The sequence below is a fragment of the Ambystoma mexicanum genome, chromosome 5p (assembly GCF_040938575.1).
Source record: "Ambystoma mexicanum isolate Mex_15411 chromosome 5p, UKY_AmexF1_1, whole genome shotgun sequence".
Lineage (NCBI taxonomy): Eukaryota > Metazoa > Chordata > Amphibia > Caudata > Ambystomatidae > Ambystoma > Ambystoma mexicanum.
In genome coordinates, this window is record NC_090930.1 from 999,099,685 (window position 1) to 999,121,094 (window position 21,410).

Consider the following 21,410-nt stretch of genomic DNA (forward strand, 5'->3'; position numbering starts at 1 on the left):
CATTGAAATTTAGTGTCCCGGCCATTCCAGGTTTCAGAGATGTAAAAACATAAAAAATTCCGACCACTGTGTGACTAGGTTGGATAGTTTATAATAGATTTACTTTGAATTGGCTGTACACTGTATGTCCTCATTGTGAGCTGCGAAAACACCACTGTGAAACTGCATCGGTGTAACTTAAACGCTCACTTAGTTTCGTTTTTTTGTTTGTACAGTTCAGGGTTGGAGTGCGGGGCACACCATCGGGCAACGCAGTCCCTCCAGTTCTCCCTCCTTCCACCTGAACCTTGCACAACAGGGCTGGCCTGGGAAGGTTCGGCGGCTGTGCAGGTGAGCGGGCGGGGGAGGGAGTCATCCTGCAGGGGGGAGGAACTGGAAAGACAACACTCAGCGCAGGCCCGGCAGCTCGTGCCTCAGACGCCCAGAACCAGCAACCTTATTTAAAAAATTGTAAAAAAAAAAAAAAAAAAAAAACGCGAACACAGACACCGAGGTGTGGCTTTCGCCTCCACACGCTCCCAGTGCCAAACCAGGAGGGGCAGGCCGAGCACCTGCCATCCCGCCTGGTCTTTACCACACGAGCAGCGACTCTTGCCGGGGCAGGAGGGCCAGTGTTTCCAGCACCTTCCGTGGCAAGTTGCGGCCGCTGTGCAGCGCTCCTCGGCGGCGCCGCCTCAGTCTACCCACCTGTGGCCAGCAGCAGCAGGAGGAGGAGGTGGGACAGAGCCTGGCTCCGTGACTGTCCCTCCCCCCCTGCCCTTCTTTGGTTACACTCTCCTGCCTCGGCCTCCCCTCCTTGTTTGTTTTTCTTGGTGCGGGCGCGGCGCCACTTGGAGCCGGGGAGATGAGCATGAACGGGGGGTCCATGACCAGGCTGAACACGCTGGGCCGGCTGACCCACGCGGACTCGGGCCACGAGCTGAACGGCGGCACCCGCTACGAGATGAACTCGGGCAGCAGGTACGAGATGGGAGGAGGAGGAGGAGGAGGCGGCGGCGGCGCCGCCGCCATGTACAGCTACTCCATGGGACCCTCCGTGGACGGGGGTGGCGGCGGCATCTCCCAGAAGGTCTACTATGAGCAGCAGCAGATGCATTCCAGCGCAGGGGGCTACGCAGCAGCAGCAGGAGGAGGAGGAGGGTAAGAGCACTACTACCCCCACAAAACTGCACTGCCCATGTCTCTCACCGGCTCGCCCGCTGTCTCCAGCTTCCCCCGAGCGTCAGGTGTAAGCGGCTCTCGCCGCGCTTTGTAGTGTAAAGCCCGCATTGATTTAAACAAAAAACAACTTGGGAAAAGTGTGCCCCCCATCTATTCCTACCCGATGGGCGCAACCTGAGATCTCTGCGCCCCCCCCCTTTCACTCCTGGGGTAATTGAAATCTGGAGGTGCCCCATGCGGCAGTGGTTTGATCACCGGCTCGCGTTATTCGCTTGTGTTCCGGGACTGTGCTTTGTGATTGGGGCAAAGCGAAACCACAGCTTGCAGAGAAGAGTAGTTGGAGGGAGACATAAGATCACCTGGCAAGGGCCAACTTGAAATCGTCAGCGCTAATACACACCCCTTCGCCCCCCCCATGTGTAACACGCGGGAGCAAGGGTGCCTCTCAGCAAACCAGTTTCCTGGAGTTAATTCAGACGTTTTAAGAGAGAACACTGTCCGATTCCCACACATTCCAATCACGGAGATGTGTGTGCATATGTGTATTCCAGCCCTAGGCTGTGTTGGTACCGAAGGCTGGAGACACAAAAACAATTGTTCTCTTCATTGAACACTTGGGCGTGCGCGCACCTGTTGGCGTGTTTCAATTTTTCCATTTTTAAATACTTTCTATTATACACTTTTTGCTTTAATGTATGCGGATTATGCTAGTGTTAACCCACTCGTGAGTGTGATATGTCGCGGGGGGGCGCCGTGTAGCTAGATGTGCCGATAAGACTTCATGACATATGGGGACAGGCCAAATAAAACGAAGCAGTTCATGGCAGTCGCGTCAGGAATCAACGTTAGTCAACAGACAAAAGTAGAGGGACTGCCTATGAAAGGGGATGTGTAACGTCACAAGCACTCCAGCAGAGAAGCTTTTGTGCACACCAACTACCAAACCCCACTGCACCTCCCCCTCCCATTAGAATGTAGGCGCCAAACCATGAAGTCACTAATGACCCATCGATCAGTTTTGTGCGCTACATTCTGATTGAGGGGAAGGGGCTGGTCTTGACGGCAGAGGGACCTTAACAACTCTTTATTGTTGATTGTGGCCCTGTGTGTGTGCAGTGCAGGCGAACACAGCACTGCAGACAGTGCAGAGTGAGTAGCCCAGCTGACCAAGCGTGGCCCAGGAATTCAGAGGAGGGACCCAGGCCCCCCCTTGTTCGCCCTACCCCTAGCTACATCACTGGTTAAAGTGCATCGCTGCAAATTGGTGTTTTTCGTAACATGCTAGAGCGAATCCTATTCTGGTTGTTAAAAGGTTTGCGGGGTGCATGGTGTCTTCTGCTTTTCTACACTTAGATTATACCCCTAGCTTTTAAAAAAATAATAATAATAAATAAATCTCTAATGGTGCCCCCAGTTGTCACGTCACAAAGTTGCCCTCCAGGGACGTAATTTCACCAAAATACCAAGGGTTGCGTAAGTGACATCACATGACTCTTGATGTCCCCGAAGTGACATCACGGGAAGCGATGGAACACTACCTTTCACCCCTTGACAAAACAGAAAGTGGCATCACATAGCATTGTTACGAAGTACTCCACGAAAAGTGTGGTGATATCACTGTAATGTGATATACATTTTGTGCACAAATGGATCGCCATATGTATCGTTAATATCAGTCTGTATAGGCCCATATTATCAAACTACTGTGAATGCAAGGACATGTCCAAGGCCAAATGATAATGATGTGTTATTATATAGCACTTACGCTTAAGCGCTTTATATAGAACAAATATGCATACAATATCACATAACTTGTGTTGGTACTCATTTATCAACTTCAGAAAGATAAAAGGCTGAGTTTGCCTTGACTAGATTCGAACCTGCACCTTGCTGATCACACACACATCGCAGCAGCAAGTGCTCAACCCTCTGAGCTATTTTATGTAGTGGATACCATTAATCTGGTAACTGAGATTTAACAGCAGGCCAGTTCATCTGCAGGTCTGGTGCAAAGTTGGCCACATTTCAAGCCTGCATGGATCTACTTTTCAGGCTTCAGAGGTTGGCAAAATACATAACCGTGGGAGGGTTCATAACACTGTATTAAAGAATTTAGAGTAGTGCTGGGAAAGCAGCGCCCTCAGACGGAATCCTGCACTCTGGGCACGCGTTACCTCCTACATGAAAACAAACATCCTGAACAGCCTGCCAGGGAGCTAGGAAAGATAGACACATTACAACAAAGCATCAATTGTGGCACAATGAAATCGAGGGCCACTTTATGTGCTATGGTCCAACATTTCTACACTGTACACAAGTTTTTAGGCGCAAGGATTTTGTCAAGTGACCAAGGACACAGAGATGGAATGTCTTGTGATGACGTAACGGAGAGAGCGGCAAACAAAAAAAAAAACATGCTATAGCTGCAACTTGCGAAAAGCAAAATGCATAGTCCAAAATGGATGCTTATTCTACTCTTAATGCTTTTTGGAAGTTTTTGTCTGCATTTTGAATTTGAGATGTTTAAGAACAGACTAGATGAGTGACTCACCCCCTGGAGTGTGACTGAAATAAACCTTTAATGAGCCTAGTAATTATTGTGTGGAATTCCAGAAAGAGTAATAATTTGTTATTCCTATTCTCTCTTATTTAGGGTCACTTCTCAAAGTATTACACTTGTGGAACCCCCTGTATTTTTAAGAGGCCTATACAAGAAATCTAGCCACTCCAGAAACAAAGATCCACATGTCGCTGGCCACAGCCAAGGAGCTTCAATTGTTTCTTAAAAACATGTATCTTTTAAAAACTTTTTTTAGGGGTAGCAAGGGAGACCTAAGGGTTCGAAGAGCTGCCGACCCCCAAATGACATCCCTGATAACACCCCCTCCCCCTTTAAATGGCACATTTTTCATTCCAAGTTCTGCAGCTGGGTGGCGGTGCTTGCAGCCGTGGCCTGGCCAGTGTTTCGCCACATGGAGGGCCTATGGAAGAGATCAGGAGACAGAAATGGGGGCACTTTTACTTAATACATGCTTGCTTTTGCATGCTACCGCAGCAAGTTTAAGTATGAGCTTTTATAGGCTATCTACATTACACTGTGCATAGCCAATGTTTTGCCCTGCTAAATGGTACATCACTTAGACAGTTCAGGAAAGGGCTCAAAGACCTTCCTCTTCAAGGAATGGCTCCTCCTTAACACCAAGGTCCACACATCCTGACCTCCCCACTCTACATGTGAATCGGGGATCTGCTACCCCCAGTCTCCCCACCACACCCCCTGGTTGCTTGTAGGTCCCTCGATGCCAATTGCCACACTCGCCCACTCCTTTTTCTCTGCTTCACTCACTGTATTCTATGATTGTAAAGCGCTCTGTTGCATCCTGAAGCAAAGTCTGCACTCAGTAAATGCCATTATAATAATAATACTCCTTTCTCACTGTGCAAGGATGAAAGGCAGACCGGACCATGCCAGAACTCAAACACATGCATGCATGTTCTATAAAGACTTTGGGGCTATGTACAGATAAAAACCTGGCACAATGGGAGGGACCCTCTTGATTGACCTCCCTTGGCCCTCGTTAGTTTGATAACAAGTCGCGTGATTATAATCCCATACATACATGGGTAAACATTTTCTCTTCTGCCACATAACAGTAATCTACATTCAAAATAACTGCTGAGTGAAAGACCACTCGCCAACTTTTCTCATCAACTTTTTATTTCACCCTCTTCTTTTGTTAAGGATTGCTGAAGCGGAGCTCTTCAATCATGCTCTGGCATTGTCGACACATCTTAGTTTGCATGCCTGTGTAGTGTATACATAGGAGTACAAGTGTCATAAGGCAGGGACTCGATTATTTAACACCTGGCATGCACCAGATTGAGCTCCTGCTCAAAACAGGTGTGATACTATCAAGACACCATAGATCAGGGGTCTGCAACCTTTGGCTTTCCAGATGTTTTGGACTGTGACTCCCATTAGCCCTAGCCAGCATAGTCAGTGTGAGGGAACATGGAACTTCTAGCCCAATACATCTGGCGAACCGCAGGTTGCAGACACCTGCCCTAGATTATATGTGATCAAATTAACCCATTTATAGTGATTATACAAAACATGCATGCAGCTTGCTTTTAAGTACGAACTGCATGGTGTCTACAGTGCCAAAAAATGTGTTTGTGCATCAAATGATATGATATTTTATTTATATCGTGCCCATACACACGTGTTTCAGGGCGCGACGAGGCAAGGGAGGGGTACAAGGGAGAAACAAAACATCGATCTTACTAGGCCCAGTGACATTGAGAACGTGCAAGTGTAGGAGGATGTAGGGGGGGAGTGCAAGGGGCAGAGGGGGAAAAGTGCTGAACATGTGATCAACAGTAGGTAGTGCGGCCAGCAAGCCAGCAAATGGCAAGTACAAGAAAAAGGTACAGACAACGGGTGTCTATGAGTGCAGGAAAGGGATTGCAGATATAGACCCAAGTACACAGGTTGCCAGGAAGCAGTGCGGGTGTGTGGCTGGGTGGCCAGGGATCTGAGCCTGAAATCGGAGGGTAGACGGGTGCCCAGTGTCGAAACAGAAAGACCAGCAGGGTAGAGGAAGAGAGAAGGCAAAAGCAAAGAGGAAGGTCTTGAGGTGCTTCCGGACCCAAACATGGTTCGCCTTAAGTTTCAGGGAGGCTGTTCTGGAGGGAGGCCCCAGCCAAAGAAAGAGATCTACCCCCGACCCGTTGCTTGGAAAAGCGACTGACCCTGAGGGAGTTAAAGTTGGAAGAGCGAAGAGCTCTAGTAGGAAGGTATTTCCAGAGAGTTGAAGGTATTGTGGACCCAGGCCCCAGAAGGCCATGTGGACAATGCAAAGGGTCTTGAACTTAATCATTGCAGCCACAGGGAGCCAGTGAAGACATTTCAGGGCTGGAGAGATAGAGATAGGATCCCAGGGCTTGAGGCCAAGGACAAGTCTCGCAGTCCTGTTCTGGATGAGTTGCAGAGGGCGGAGAGTAGAAGCAGGCAGTTTTAGAAAGAGGCTGTTACAATAGTCCAGCCTAGAGAGAACCAGAGTTCTAGAGACAGTGAGCTTCTGGGGGAAGGAGAGGAAAGGAAGAATACCTCTGAGGAGGTGCAGTTGGTAGTTTGACTTCTTAGAGACATCGGAGATGTGTGGGGAAAAGGAAAGAGTGGAGTCGCAGATGACCCAGAGTTCTTAGCAAGAAACAAGCTTATATGCACTCATCAGTTGTCGCGAACAGCTGAGCTAGACTAGAATGGCACGTTGGTCCCTAGTGCATTAAGGGTGGCTCTTGTACCTCCTGCCATGCCCTGTTTATGTCACTGACTTGCTAACACTTTAAGTCTTCCACTTAGCAGCAAATGTTAACAATTAGTTGTCCTGGATGCAACTACCACCTTTTGCTCATATGTGCCTTTAAAAATGAGTTGCTGGGCCGCAACATTGAACCGTGCCTCACTGGACACTTGGATCTGGAGAGATGTGTGCATGCGGACAGGGGGTGACAGTACACACCCATTGAAAGAACTAACCCTCGTGCATCCGTACCATGGCCAAAGACGTGTATGACAATTAATTAAATGTCTTTGGGGCGGGGGCATTTCGGAGGAGTGGCTTTGGATGAGAAGTGGATTCCCTGATCTTGCAAAGGTTCCTCCGATGCCTCATTCTACTCGCAAACAAAACGAGATATCTTTGAACCCCGAAAAAGGCCTGAAGATGCACTAAAGCAGGGAGCCAATTTGTCCAATGGCCTTGGTTTTGTTTGCACATACCCAATTTGCGGATGCTAGGAGGATACTCGGGCAATACGAATAACCGCTATGCTTGTCGAGCTCTGCCTCTCTTCAGGGATTTAAGGGGTTGGTTGTTCAGGCTGAAGTATTTCAACTGGGAAACCACGTAGATCTTTCCCCTCCACAAATCTGATTCTTTCTTTTTTTTCCCAGCCTCCACGTTTTGGAGCTGCATTCGGGGGCAGACATTTGTTTCCTTGGTTGCCAGTATCCTTGGTTGACTGTTCCTGGAATCTACATGTGGCTGGCAACTCTCAAGGTATAGCCCTGAGCAGCCTGAGTCTCGAGTGAAATCTGTCTCCAGGGCAGAGGCTCTTTTTTTTTTTTAGGGGTCACCCTGCAGTATTGGCTCTGTCTCCGCAGCTTTGAATACCAAGCAGAGGGATTCCTTGAAATAACTCTACACACCAACGTATATCAGACGGGAAAAAGCCAGATTTTGTGTTGCCACTTTTTGAATAAGGTGAGCGTCCTGTAATACCTAGATGATGCAAGACCTCGTCTTCGCATTTGGTGCCACGCAGTCCTGGGCGTTCCTTAATTTGGTAAATTGAATGGTTTCTGGGCATGGTGGCTTGGGATCACATGTGGTATCAGTGAGTCTCGAAGTTATTAGGAATCTTGCCACATAAATGGAGACATGCAGGCTGGTTCGTAACTTCCGGCTGGTGGAAGCTATTGAATGACCAAGAACTCCATCATGGAGGGAGAATGCTGGCCCACACAGTGCCAAAACTATGGCAGTAACTACCTCCGATCAAGGGACAAGAAGAGAACCATTTGAAATTCAGGGAAGCCCTTAACACAGAAATAGAATTATGACCACCGTGTACCCAACATCTACTATGAATGAAATCCATGTCCCAAACAGGGAGAGGGGCCTTGTTCCTGCGAACCAGATTCATATGCGCCCTCCACCTGCTCCTGTCGGCACTACAACTCTGACGGTTGGGAGAGAGGGGGGGGCGCAGAAGGATAAAAAGATGAAATAAGGAATCATTATAAGTTTGCCGGTCCGGAAAAAGTGCAGATAATTCCTGGTGCCTGAAATACCGGCAATCCCCTCCATGGAGTCCTACATGGAATGGGGATTTACTGCCTTTCTGGCGCCTGTAATATCCTGGTAATACCTCAGGAGGATAGCTTGGGTGCAATATGCTCGCCTTGCAAGCAAGACGACGCAGAGCAACACCGGTTCGAACCCCGGTCGGCGCTTAGAAACCTCTTGGCATTACGCGTGTTTTAAATAACTGATTATCAACCATGGCGATCAACTCAAAACAAGAAGACTAGCGCTCCTGGATGGCCTTGAACTTAAAATGTATTTTTTTTTACTTCAAAAATGAATTCTCAAAAAGTTTACAGCACCATGTCCCTGCCATTATATCGCACGTTTTTCCGCCAACAAGTGCTGTGGCTTCAAACAAAAGCATTCTCAAGTCATTACCCCATTGGAGGATCATATACCCCTCGTGGTGATTGGGCGTTTAACGTGATATCCGTTCATTACCATGGAAGATAATTGCATTTGTGCTTTATCCTTCATCTTATGTTAGCACTTCTAGTTCAAAAAGCACACAACATCACCGTATAATGTGTATGAGAATTGGTCTGCAAACTGGTCTTGAGGCAACCTGCTGTGGGCTGATACCTTTGGCAGTATGCAGCGACTGGTCAGGGGTCGAAGTGTACGGAAAGAAGTAGTGGAACTATGCTCCCTGCTGGCCTGCTCCCGCTCCCCAGAAACCACGTTGCCACGCCCCCTCGCACGTGCAATCCAAAACACCTACTGTTTAAGGGAATGTTCAGTGCAGTGCACTGAAGTGTAAGTTTCAACTTCTTGGTACACTTTTATTTTAAAAATAAAAGATTCCGGAACGGTTTCTTTTTAAAATAAAGTATAGGAAGAGTACAACTTTTTTTTTTTTTTTTTTTTTTTTAGCACCTTAAGTGCCAAGGAGCTCGTCCTTTTTGCATAGACTTGCATAATAGCCTGGCACTTCACGGCTCGCAACCGCTTTCGGCCACTTTGACCCTCCCTTGCAACACTGCAGTAATATAACTTTAACTCCGAGTTCATGCAAGGAGAGAAAAAACACTAGCGCCTGCGCTTTTTAATTCCAGTTTACTGCTGCAAATCCGCCCTCTTCAGTCGCTAGAGGCTTGGACTTTGATTCTTAAGTTAGTGGCAATATAGTTTGGGAGTGCTGGCTGGCTGGCTGTCTGCTGCATGTCACTGGTTCGAACCCCAGCAGGCGCCGCTCTGACTTTAATCCTTTCAAGTTCATTGGGTGATTTTACCGTTAAAATGTAAAGCGGGGAGAGACCGTACAGCTTGTGGGGTGGTGTGTAGCAAGGGTGCCTGGGGTTTTTCTGGGAGAGCTTTCTTGCTGGCTTTTATTGACCTGCCGTGCTAGGTTTCCTCAGCCTTTGTAATGGCGGCGCTGTCCGGTTTATTATCTGCCTGGGGTGGCAACGGGTGTCTCCGCTTCCTGTGTGAGATCACCCATGGGCGGGGACGGCAGACGCGGGCCCACGCTGAAACCGAAGCCGCCCTGCTCACCTGAGCACAACAAACACCTGGGCGGCGCCGAGCGCCTCCCTCCTGCGCCGCCACAGGCCGCTCAGCCAGAAGGAAAACTGCTTGCAATCCTTCCATGTTTTGGAGCGTTAGGGACGGAGGGCCTAATTCACAGAAGCGTTTTATAATGGCAAATCCCCATTGGAAAACTCTCTGTGAATTAGGCCCTAAATGTCCCGTTTCCCTGCTGCTATGCGACTGCGCAAGAAAAGGTGTTTAGTGCGATAGACATGCAGAACACATTATATTCCCTTTTGTGCAGCCTTCCCTAAAATGTGTGCCAAATGGGGGCATAGCATTTTGAAAATGTTAACCAAAATAACTCGGCGGGTTCATGCCACTGCAGTAACTAAGGTTACCTTGATTGTCCTTCCATTCTCAAAATACATACCCTCCTAGCAGTCGCACCTTCTATCAGGCTAGGAATGTCCCCACGCTTGAGTAGCGCATGCCCAATCACAGTCCTATGCTAGCTTTTCGATGCTTCACCTGCAGACCGCATCTTTGAGTCCCCAGGTTCCGACTCAGCCTTTCATCCATCTGAGATTGACAGAGTGGGGCGGTCAACAGTCACACCTATTGTTTACAGTGCTGTGAAGCTCCAGTCTTGTGGCAGCAAGCACTATATTCATACCACGATGGTATAGCAACCAAAAGGATTGCTCGCAGGAAGTGTAGTAGATGAGAAGCGTTGTTGACATGCAGTCTTGCCGGATAACCTCGGGGGCGCAAGGCTACGAAGTGTTGATATCCAGCTCTTTGACTCTCTTCTGTCTCCCTGCCTTCCGCGTGATAGGTATTTGGGTATCTGGCGTATTGTATTGGGGGTACCCATTTGTACCGGGTAATCGTGTTTTTAACCGATTTTGGAGGCAAAACAATGACGAGGGCTAGTTTCCGTATTCCCTGAGTGCAGGACCTATGGCGACCTGCGCAGTGCCCGACTTCCGGTTTAATAAAACCTATTCACCTGTGTATCTGAATCTTTCCACTCTGCCTGTAACTTTTTCCCCTGTTTGTCCTAGTCGAATGGAATGTATTGTCTGGCAGCTCTGCCTCTGGTCGTTTGTGTTGCCTTTCCCTCTGCGCGGGAGATAAGCGCCAGCACTCCCAGGGCATAGGTCAGGCACTCCCCTCGCTGCCCGCCGAGCTCATGCCTGTGTTCTGTCACCCCTGGCATTCTTTCCATCCCAGCCTTGGATGGTAGCCCATTCAAGCACACAATATAAAAAAAGAGGCCTGTGCTGAGCTATGGCTTCCCTATACGTTTGTGAACCACTGCATGTGGGTAAATGTGGTCACCTTTGGGAAATGTACGTTTTGGCTTACTGCACAAAAACCCAGACTCATTTAAAATTGGAAAAGGTTGCTTTAATGTGACAGGCCAAAGCTTACAATTAAACGCTTACCTGGCTCACTGGCCTTACAAACTAAAGACATATTTCAAACAACCAATTAAATAATTAAACGTTCTCATATTTTACCCAACAATTAATTCATTAATTAAAGCCCTTTCCTCCCTAACTATCCCTTGGACAATACCGTCTCACCCCTTTTCCAGGCATCCTGCTTTCTCCCCGGGGCCATGCCCCTCCAGGCTCGATACCTGTTCCCCCGTGGTGGCCCGATTGTGCAAACAGCGCCACCCCATCCTTTCCCGTGTCATTCCCCCATTGTGCTTCACTCTCCCCACATCAAAAGGGGCCATGCCCCCGGCACCAGAAAAACCCTCCCCTGAGGTGTTCTTTCTGCCCCACCCACCCCACCAATTTTCCTACCTCCAACTCAACCAATCTCCCAGCCAAGAGCTCAAGTCTGCCAGATAATGATTGTTCCCCAAAAACCAGAAAGTTTACCCATCCTCTCTACATCTCATCAATCCTTCCTAAACCATCTCCTTATGGTCCAAAACCTGTACTACAACCAATGTACAAAATTATACCATCTCTCTGTTTATCCGCTTCCTTGCCCGCTCTAACGGACCCTCATTTCTCGCTCCCCTCCCACTCTCTGTGGCAAACACTTAGTCCCCACTACAGTTGCTTGAGGCCACACTTGTCGGACCCATAACAAAAAAACATTTTTAAAAAATGTTTTTTCTAAGAAGTGCCACACCCTTACCAGATCATTTTTCCCACCAAGACTAATCCCCCCCCATCTGGAGACCCATAGCTTTCCTTCAACCCAGCCAACATAGAAAGCAACTAATCCCATCCCAGCCCCCCAAACCCTGACCATCTTACCACATCTTCATAGTTGCACCCCAGTTGCCTGCCAACAACCCTTTTCTCAGCTTCTTTCCCCGCCCACTTAACCCACAATGTCCCAAAAAACAGATTTTTGACATCTGACGGACCTCCTAGCAGCATCTGAAAAAGAAATTACAAAATCACTTACAAATCAACAACATCCTATTAAATGCAACACTCCTGCTACCTACTGAAAAAATCTATAAAGACATTCCGTTTGCCCCGGTCCCTGACATACCCTTTGTATCTCCCTTACTCCCAGTGTCCCAACCTTTTCACCTACTCCTCTTAATAGCACAGCCTGCTACCTTCAGATGCTGCACCCCTCCTAAATGGATGAGTTCCAACCTCCTAACCTTTCCCACACCACTAGTAACACCTCCTCAGTACCCTAGCCTTTCTGGCCATCTCCTTAACCCTCTCCGGAAACACCCCACGTCCTCTCCTACCCGTCCCCCTATATTTCACCCCTTTCACCTAACCTTTAAACAATACACCTAAACCCACTTAGCCCCCCTTTTTCCTCTAAACTATTACCCTCCTGCTCACCCTTGCCCCCCCACCTTCCATCACCTTATTAATTTGGCCCTGCGTTGCCCCCACTGCACTGGGGGCCCACGTGCACTCCCGTCCATGCAGGCCTTTTACTTTATTACTCCTCTCGCCACTGCACCAGGGGCCAAACCTGCACCCCCGTCCATGCAGTCCCTTCCATATAACTAATCTTCAAGCTCCTTGCATCCATTACCACCAGTTTCCCACCTGCACCAGGGGCCCTAGTGCAACCCCGTCCATGCAGGCCCCTTTTCCACCTTACTCCTCTCCACTGCTGCACCAGGGGCCAGACCTGCGCCCCCGTCCATGCAGTCCATTCCACATAAATTCCTCTTCCAGCACCTTGCTTCGTTGCTCCACTTTTTTCCCCCAGCTACACCAGGGGCCCTAGTGCACCCCCGTCCATGCAGACCCATCTCATTACTTCCCCTTGCTGCACCAGAGGCGCTCCCGCACCTCCGTCCATGCAGCCTGAAACTTAGTCACCTTGTCGTGCGGCAAGCGTGAGGGCTTCGCCACTGTCGTCCATGCCCTCCGAACGACGGCCACCACCCCTTAACAATTTCCACAGTTACACCCCCCCTGCGGTCCTCCCCTACCTACGCGTCTTCCTCCTTACCCTTCTCCTACCCCCTTTAAGTCGCCCCCAAAAACCTTTCATCAAACCATGTGCCCCCCCTCCTTTTACGATAAACTGAGCCCGACCTACCAGCACACCCCAATTTACCTGGCATGCGGTCCTTCCCCCTCCCAACCCCCCACCTACTTGCCCCGCTCCTCGCCCTGACCCACTGCCCCTGGCTGAAACAATCTGTAACCGGATGCCGACCCGCACACCTGCTGCACTCGTGTTTAAATTTGCACATCCACCTCGGGCAGCCTTCTTTATTGAACGCCCAACATGCTGTCGAGGGCTGTCCTCTGCCTCCTTCCCCCGCCCCCTCATGGGCGGGACGACCAAGAAAGGGCCGGTAAGGCACAGGCAGCCCACTTGCTGTGTGCAATGTCGGGGCAGGCCTCGTTGGAGCCATTCATTGCAGCCAAAGATCCATGTCTATCTCCCCCCAGACCGCTTGACTGTCCTCTGCCATTCTCGCTCTGAATTCCTCATCATACCTTACCCAGGAAAAGCCCCCAAAACTCGTGAAAGCCTTCCTAATTACATCCATATATTTAAGCAGGGCCACGCAACGCTCCGGGAATTTTTCATAATAAACACTTGCATAACTGATAAATGCCGACGTCCAATTCTCAATAGTCACCGGGACCCTTGGGCGCGACGCCAGTTCCCTCTCTTCTTCTTTAGACCCCTCTGCTCTCACTTCCCTATGAAGCAATTTAAAAACATCTACAAATTCCCCCGCCTGAATCTTCTCCCTGGTCGCTGCCATCAAGTGCGCCCCCAACGGTTTTGTTATCCCCATGTATGTAGTTTTTCTCCTTGCCTTTCACTTTAATCTCCTTTTCTTTTTCAGCTTGCACCAATGGCTCCACCACCTTGTCCGTTTTGACCTCCACTGAGCAAATGCTCTTCTCATCCCCCAAGGCTTCAATGGCCTGTACACCAACTTCTTTCCATACCCCTAGCAGTCCCGCCCCTTCATTTCCCGTCCCCCTTCTTGTGACCCTCTCTGCCATGCAGATGACCATTCCCTTTCCCGCTCACCTCTTTCCACGCAGGTCGTCTGCAGTCTGGCATCCACACCGATGCTCCTCATCTCTTTTCTTAGAGGGCTCCTACTGCAGGTACAAAACATGTCAGCAGACTCACCCAGCCAATAGTTCCCCCGACCTCCTGCCCCCCGACCACCCTGCACCTGCCTTTCCAGATCCGACCTCAAACTTCTTCTCTCCTCCCCCCCTTTCCCTTACCGCCCTATAACCTTCTACCTCCCATTGCCCCACATAATCCTCCAATCCATCTTCATCACCCCTTAAATAGCATTGTGGATGCAAGCTCATGCCCGAGTTGAGTTGATCTTCCTCTTGCGAGCCCGGGGCGTCCGCCCCGCCACTCCTTTGACGTCTTCTCGGCGGGGCCGCAGAAACCCCTGCCTGGTCCTCTTCTCTCGGGCGAGGCGTTCCGTCCTCCACCCTGGAATCCTCATCGCTAGGGGCCGTGCTGCACCCTTTAGGCTCTCCTTGCGCTGACTGAGGAGGGGCCGTTCTAAAACCCTCTACCTCCACCTGACCAGTGGGGGCTGCGCAGCGCCCTCCGCCCTCACTCCTCCTACCCGGGAGGGCCGTTCCGTGCCCCACTCTAACCTCCTCAATTGATGGGGACCTCTCCCTCCTTCTCCCACCTTCACTCTTCTGCAGGTATTTACCCCCTCTTCCCCTCTGCCCTGTCACCCCCTTCTGCACCCCCTCACTGGCCCCACTGTGGTTCCCTTGAGCCACCTCCTTTTGAGCACTCCCAGCTTCCCCAGGGTTATCATTCACTCCCTCCCTCAATGGCTGCCCACCCGAATTCATTTTTCCCCCAGACGTCCTCCTGTCTATCTCCCTCCTCATCTTCCTGCCCCTGGATTCCCAAACCTCCCCTCTCCCCACCGCGGGGGTGCAAGCCACCACTGCCGCGAGAGCCCCATCTGCCGCTGCTCTACTCTGCGGCCTACCACCACTTATCTCCCCCTCCCCCGTGACCTCTCCACCAGTGACCTCCCCCACTGCCCCTTCCAACTGGGCCCTAGATGCCCTACTAATTATTTCCAAGGCCTCCCTCAGAGCCTTAGCATCAACCAGACCCTTCTTGCTGGCTCCCTGTCCCACCATCGTGCACTACTAATCTGGTTGTGCACTAAAATATATATACCCCTTGAAAATTAACCTAGCAAACCTAAGCCCCGAGCCCAAACTACCCGTGGACCTATACCCCAACTGGCCAACTACTAACTTTGTAACGAGTTAAATAAGCGCTTGCGAACACCCAACCGTTAATATAAAATCCCCAATGCAATTCTCAAAATTATTATTAATTAACAATTTTTTTTGTTTTTTTCTTTTATTTACCTACCTCTATTTACCCCCTTCAATACTGCCCTAGACCCTGCAACCCCCTGCCCTGGCAATAAAGTGCCACAGGAAAAGGAAAGCCCCAAAAACCAGCAGCCCAACTAGAAATGGGGCCGAGATGTGACCGTGTCACACTGCCCCCTGGATGCGTGTAAGCACCGCCGCACTTAAACAATAACAGCACGGTCCCTTTAAGGTGAGAACACTGCCCCCTCTGTCACGCGACGGCTACCGCGTGTATACTTCCCCTCGCAGCCGCAAACACGGGACCCGGCACTCCCCAAATGAGATATCCTCCCACAACCACAGTGGAAAAGAGGCACCAAACTTAGATGCCCAATATCCTGCATGCTCGATTTCCCCCAGACCTCCTCCTAAACCCCCCCCCCCACCCCGGACCGTGTTCCCCAGCACCTTGTTTTTTAAAGCCCACACCCTGCAGCAAGCTGAAAATTTTGCTGAGGCAAAATGTTGTGAAAGAAAGCCCTGCACCGGACCGCGGACAACGCTGGGACCGGAGCCAGATACAGTAAGTGGGGGTACCTTATCTACGGTACCCCCGGCTATAACAAACCTATAGTATTTAAGAATATGCTTACTAACTATACCTAACCTCCCCCAATACTAACAAACCATCCCTCTCACCTACGCTACCCTGCAGCACCGAAGGCCCAGCTACTTCAGGGAAGGCTCGGGAGCAGGCGACAGGACTGATACAATCACCAAGTCCAACCGTCGCCTGCCTCCCGAACCTTCCCCGGCCCTTAAATACCCTAGGGAGGCGCTCTGCCCCCCACGGCCACTCGCTGGCCATGTGCAGCGCAAAAAACCTCCCCCGGGGGTCCCCCTTATGTGCGCCGTCAAACTTCTAATGGCAGCAAAGCTGCATTGTGAAGTTTCTACTTAACTGAGGTTTGCCGGTGGAGTGTATTGCCGTTTCCTCCCTGTACCCTGGCCAAACACAACCTCTGGGATGTTTTTGGGCTAGGCTTCAGGACGTAGAAACATCGAACTTTGTTTTGTAGGGCCTGTCCTGGTCTTTTTCTAAGTAGTTTTCTGAGAGTTAATGGCTTAATTGCTGCTGTAAATGAGCTCCTGGTGTAATAAGTGGCTTAACCAAGCGTGTCTTCACCCACTTGATTTATAAGCAACATCTGTCTCCCTGCATCTGTTCTTGCACTGAAGTCCAAAACAAGCATTTGTAAAGCCAACACTTTGGGCTTGTGTATAGGTATTAGAATGGCGCTGACTTCCTGTTCCGGGGTATTGCCACCATTTTCCAGCAGTTGACATTTTATGGGCATGTAGTACCATTATGGCAGTGCCTGTTGACTCCTTATCCCATGGCCACACACAAGCCAAAAATGTTACATTTTGGGATAGCACTATCAACTGACTTTATTTTCACACCAGGTGCTAATAGCCTCCTAGACCCTCTGCTGTTCTAATCGCTTAGATAATAGATATTTCACATCTTCTGGCCCAAGACGTAGGAGGCGGACGTTTTCTTGCAATGATGACTGCTCAGTGAGTAGAAAATATTATACAACTGAACTATCCGCGTTTTGGGGGTAGAAGCCTCCGCCACTGAGGCTCTCTCATTTGAAAATCGCACTTCCTACACCTCAAAATTAGACCCCGCCCAACCCGGTGCAACCTTTACGTGTTCCCAGACTTCAATGTAATTCTTTCTTCTCCAAAGAGCTGCAGAATAATTGGGGAAGTGTCTCTGTATGCAGTATAAGTGTCTAAGGCACAGCGCTCCGGTGCTAGAGATTGGGTGTTAAAGGTTCATCCAAAAAAAAGTGGCATTATTATTTTGACTATTACTTGGTAGTGTTTAAAAATACGCAGTCCCACAACATGGCATTTTACTTTTTTCTGATCACAGAAATCTGATCATTAACAGGTTAGCTTGAAATCTCAGGTTAAATCTCCTATCGGGATTTACCCACCGGAGGTTTCATGTAACATCTAATGGTGACTGCAAGTCTTGTCCAACAAGCGTTCACAGAACCTGTTCAGCAAAGTTCACCCCTAGTCTCAAACATCAAATGAGCTTTTCCAGGGAAGGCTCTTTCAGGTTTGAATGAAACCATCTTTTAGAAGGTGCTTAATACGAAGTGCAGGATGGGGATTCACACCTGTGTTGTTCTGCAGTGTCTTGCTTCCAAGACAAACTGTGTCCCTGAGCTATCCTCCTGGCCCGTTTACACAGTCGGGCCCCTTTTGTGTTTGTCCTGCTTGCATTCTGATCCTTTAGGCCTCACTGTGTCCCTTGTCTCTTGGCCTTCTTCACAGGCTCCCCTTTAACCACCTTCTCTTCCAGCTTGCATTCTATGCCCCTCTTGTGGGTCTATAACCAACCTCTGGGGTTCAACCGGATTGGTCCCTTCAGTCGAAATCGCTAAAGGTCTTCCTCCCAGACCTCCGGATTCATGGATCCAGGTTGTTTATTGACTTTGATTCCATTATTCATTTATCCCCAGCTTTTCACAAGGATCAGTCTCCCCATGGCCTGCTGCAAAAGCATTTAAATGTCAGGTCTCACCGCAACCTCCTATGACTGTTAAATTTGCTAGGTTTCACTACGACCTGGAGGATCAGCATTTACTTTAGCAGGTCTCGTCACATTGAGCATCAGCGTTCACTTGCAGGGTATCCTGCTGGGCCTATAGCAGGCTTGACCTTCCCTCCCCTTGTATGGGGGTCCCGGTAGCCAGCAGTTGGGTCAACGAGGTCACTACCTGGAAATGGCGATTAACACGTAATTTTGGTTTCTAGCCTGCTCTGGACTGTGGCTGCCAGATGGACTGGACTTTCACAGCCCTTTTCATAATTCTGGTGAATTTTCCTACTTTGTTTCGGCTTTGTGGATAGGTACGGCTTGCTATGGGTTTTTCTTGGATCGGGGTTAGTTTGCTCCTAGTGGTTGTTTGAATCCATCCAATTGTGCTTCTTTGCAGTAGTTGATTCTGATCATCTGACCATTCTCCTCTTTATAGGAGGTGCACAACATTGCCACCATCCTGTAATCTCTCCTGTAAGTGTTAACCCTTTGTGTTGTATTGCATCTCCAGGAAAGTGACACGCAGTGTTCTGCGGTATCCCCCTCTGACTGCTGGGGTCGCTCTATTCCCTCACTCTGTATGTTTGGGTACTTCTTTAACCAATTTACCCAGACTCTACATTTGCCTTGTCAAACAGTGTCTGCTTCGGATGAGGGCTTCCAGTTGCAGACCATGGCAGGGTCTTGTGAAGTCTAGGGAGTTATGGACTTCTAATGAGGACATAGCGTAGGCTTGTAATCGGGCTGTGGTGTCTGGGTGTTGGTGTGAGAACAGCTCTGATGGTATGGTTCTGGATATCTCTGACTGAGGGTTCTTAAACACCCCGGGTGAAATTGTACCTCAAGTTGATGAGGGTGGCCTGCCTGCAAGATCCCACTTCTTGGGAGGCACAACGGCTAGTCGCTGGACTAACCCAGTCCCTTCATCTTCCGCCCCAAAACATAATAAGATGGGGTGTTCATCATACGCAACACATTGGGTAACAATCGTGTCTGCCTATACGGAGGGGGAGAGTCTCTGGGTTTGCTGAATTGGCAGCATTACAGAATTTTGAACAGTGTCTTGCCTTGGTGTCCCCCCTCCGTTGGTGGTTAGCTGAATTCACTGTGGAGGAAAAGGATGAGGCTGTGGATGTTAAGTTACAGCAATGTGAAGTATTGTGTCCTGTCCTTATGAAGGGTGAAGTGGATGGTGTTCTGAACAAGCCCTCACTTTTGCGTTTCCAATCATGAAACCATGGGATTTCCCCCTCCCCTCCCTTTCTGGGTGCTTTATCCGTTCGTGGTTCTACACCATGGCATAGGTTCTCACTAATACACTGCGTGCTGCAAATCTTCCTACCATGTGAGATGCATGCTAACCTTTTCTTCATTATGGTTTGAATTACATCTGGGTTTGTCTAATGCTCCTTTGTGTACATGTTCTAAATATGCAGAAAAAATGTCACATAGGCATGTTTGTCTGGCCTTAGTTCGGCTGAGTGAGGAAAACATTGCTTGCGGTAGATGTTGGTGTCAAGGGAAAAGGCCCTCATATGCTACCCAGCATGGCTCCAAGCAATTGGGACCCCAGCTCTCCCCTGAAGAATGCGTTGCTACGGGCATGATCTCCCAATGTCGCCCTATTCCTCTACTACCAACGACTCGTGCTTGGGTGCTGGTCAAGGTTGCAAAACCTGACCCCTCTCAGGGAAGGGGCTGTCCAGGAAATGCCGCATTAGACGGATCGAACCTCGACCACCATCTGCCCACACTCTCCCTCTGATCCTGGAGAAGGTCGACAAACCTGCAAATTGTCTGGGATCTGGCTCCTGAGGGATCCCACTTCGCGGCAGATGACCATCACGCTGTATCAGTGGTCGGTGCCAGGAAGCCATGCAGGTGGCAAACCTTGGGTTTTACTCTCCACAGATAACATCTAGATTACATACGATCTCCTGAGCTTTACACATGGCCATCACAAGCACCATCAGACGTGATATCCGGGATAACATCTGCTGCGGGACCACGTATGCCACAGGGAATCGTAGGGTCATGGTGCTGTGTAGTCCTGCATGAATGTGTAAAACACACATTCTGCGATGGAAGCCTCAATAGTGCCGAAAAACATTCTCCAGAATCAAACCTTTGAGAAGCTTGCGTGCGTGTAATGTCTGACAAGCTTCCTAAACGCAGCAAAAAGGCCCATTCAAATGATCACATTTGTTATTGAGGACACAACACATGACCGCGGTACCACTTCAATGAGGAGTCGTCAGAACTCCACACTACTTTATTTTTTTTTATTATTTTATTTTTTTTATTTTATTTTTTTTATTTTATTTTATTTATTTTTTTAATGCTCCTGGCTAAGTACATTTTTAACAAGGCAGATTCAGTTCAGGGACCTGCGGGTGAAAAATAAAAATACGTGTTCAGTTTTCTCAACATGGCACCTTTTTAATGGCATGTGTAGGACATTTCAAAGTGTTCCCACCTTTGGTAGATAAGAGATCTCCCGAGGCGCATGCAGATGACGTGTTTCCTCAGAATCGCTCAGAGTGGATGCTGGGGGCCTGGGGGGAAGCTGGGGTTAGAATTGGTGCATCCCCGTTTCACACCCAACAAAGTATAGTAGCTTGACTCTCTCCACACTAGTGTATGTTTCACCTACTTGAAGTCGATGACCTGATTCTTATGGGGCTGTGTTCATGGGAATACAAAAGTAGGGTAGAAGGTACTAGAAGGAAAGGCTGAGCCAGTGCTTATTAAACGCGGGGAACTCCTTAAGGCAACTTTCAGTTTCATAATTTTTTAATTGTCGCTACCGCAACAAAATTCAAGATTTTCGAATGTTTGACATCTGTTCAGACTACTACTATCTACTCGAGGGCCATTGGAGCCACAGCGCTTCAAAGCCATAATGCACAGCAGCAGGGGCTATAAAAATACCACCTAACATAACAAAAGGGGACCGACGACAAGAGAATGTGCCTTGACTCCACCTGCAATGTTAGCAGCCCACACTGATTGACATAGTCCCCCCCAACTGCATACATGTTTCAGCCTGATTGAGCTTCATCAGGGCGTTGCAGTCTAACTCCCGAAGGCACAGCAAGCTCATGTTGCAATATTGTAATTCTCATTTGGGATGAGACTTGCAAGTAAGCCAGAAAAAGGCATTGCCTGAATAATATCCCTTTTCTTCGTGCAACATTTCGACAGCTCAGTTGGAAGAAAAAAAAAACTGAATTCGTATCCTGACATGTGGCTGCAACATACTTACCCAACTACGCATCTCACCTTATTAGTCGAGTGCTGAGGAATTTGTAATTTACTTGCAAGTATTTTCTTTGTGCAGTGGCCAAATGCCGAACATGTTAGGAGGCCGCTGTGCCGAATGCACAATTCCTTTTTTCTGTTGCTCCGTTTCCCGGAGCCCTTGATCGCCTCCTTCCTTGTGTTGTTTCTTTCGCACTTGGATACTTGTTCCGC

The 21,410-nt window shown here is 49.1% G+C and overlaps 1 protein-coding gene across 3 annotated transcripts in view; it reads left to right on the forward strand.

Moving 5' to 3' along the window:
* Window positions 1-393: 393 nt before the first annotated feature.
* The window catches only part of DSP (desmoplakin), a 372,480-nt gene continuing 351,463 nt past the window's right edge, over window positions 394-21,410 (forward strand). Inside the window, exon 1 of one of the 3 annotated variants that reach the window (XM_069613475.1) lies at window positions 394-1,140. In XM_069613475.1, coding sequence (XP_069469576.1) covers window positions 845-1,140 — 296 coding nt within the window. In that variant the 5' untranslated portion in view covers window positions 394-844. The remainder of the gene's footprint in view (window positions 1,141-21,410) is intronic. The other 2 variants (XM_069613476.1, XM_069613477.1) reach the window with 2 other exon arrangements.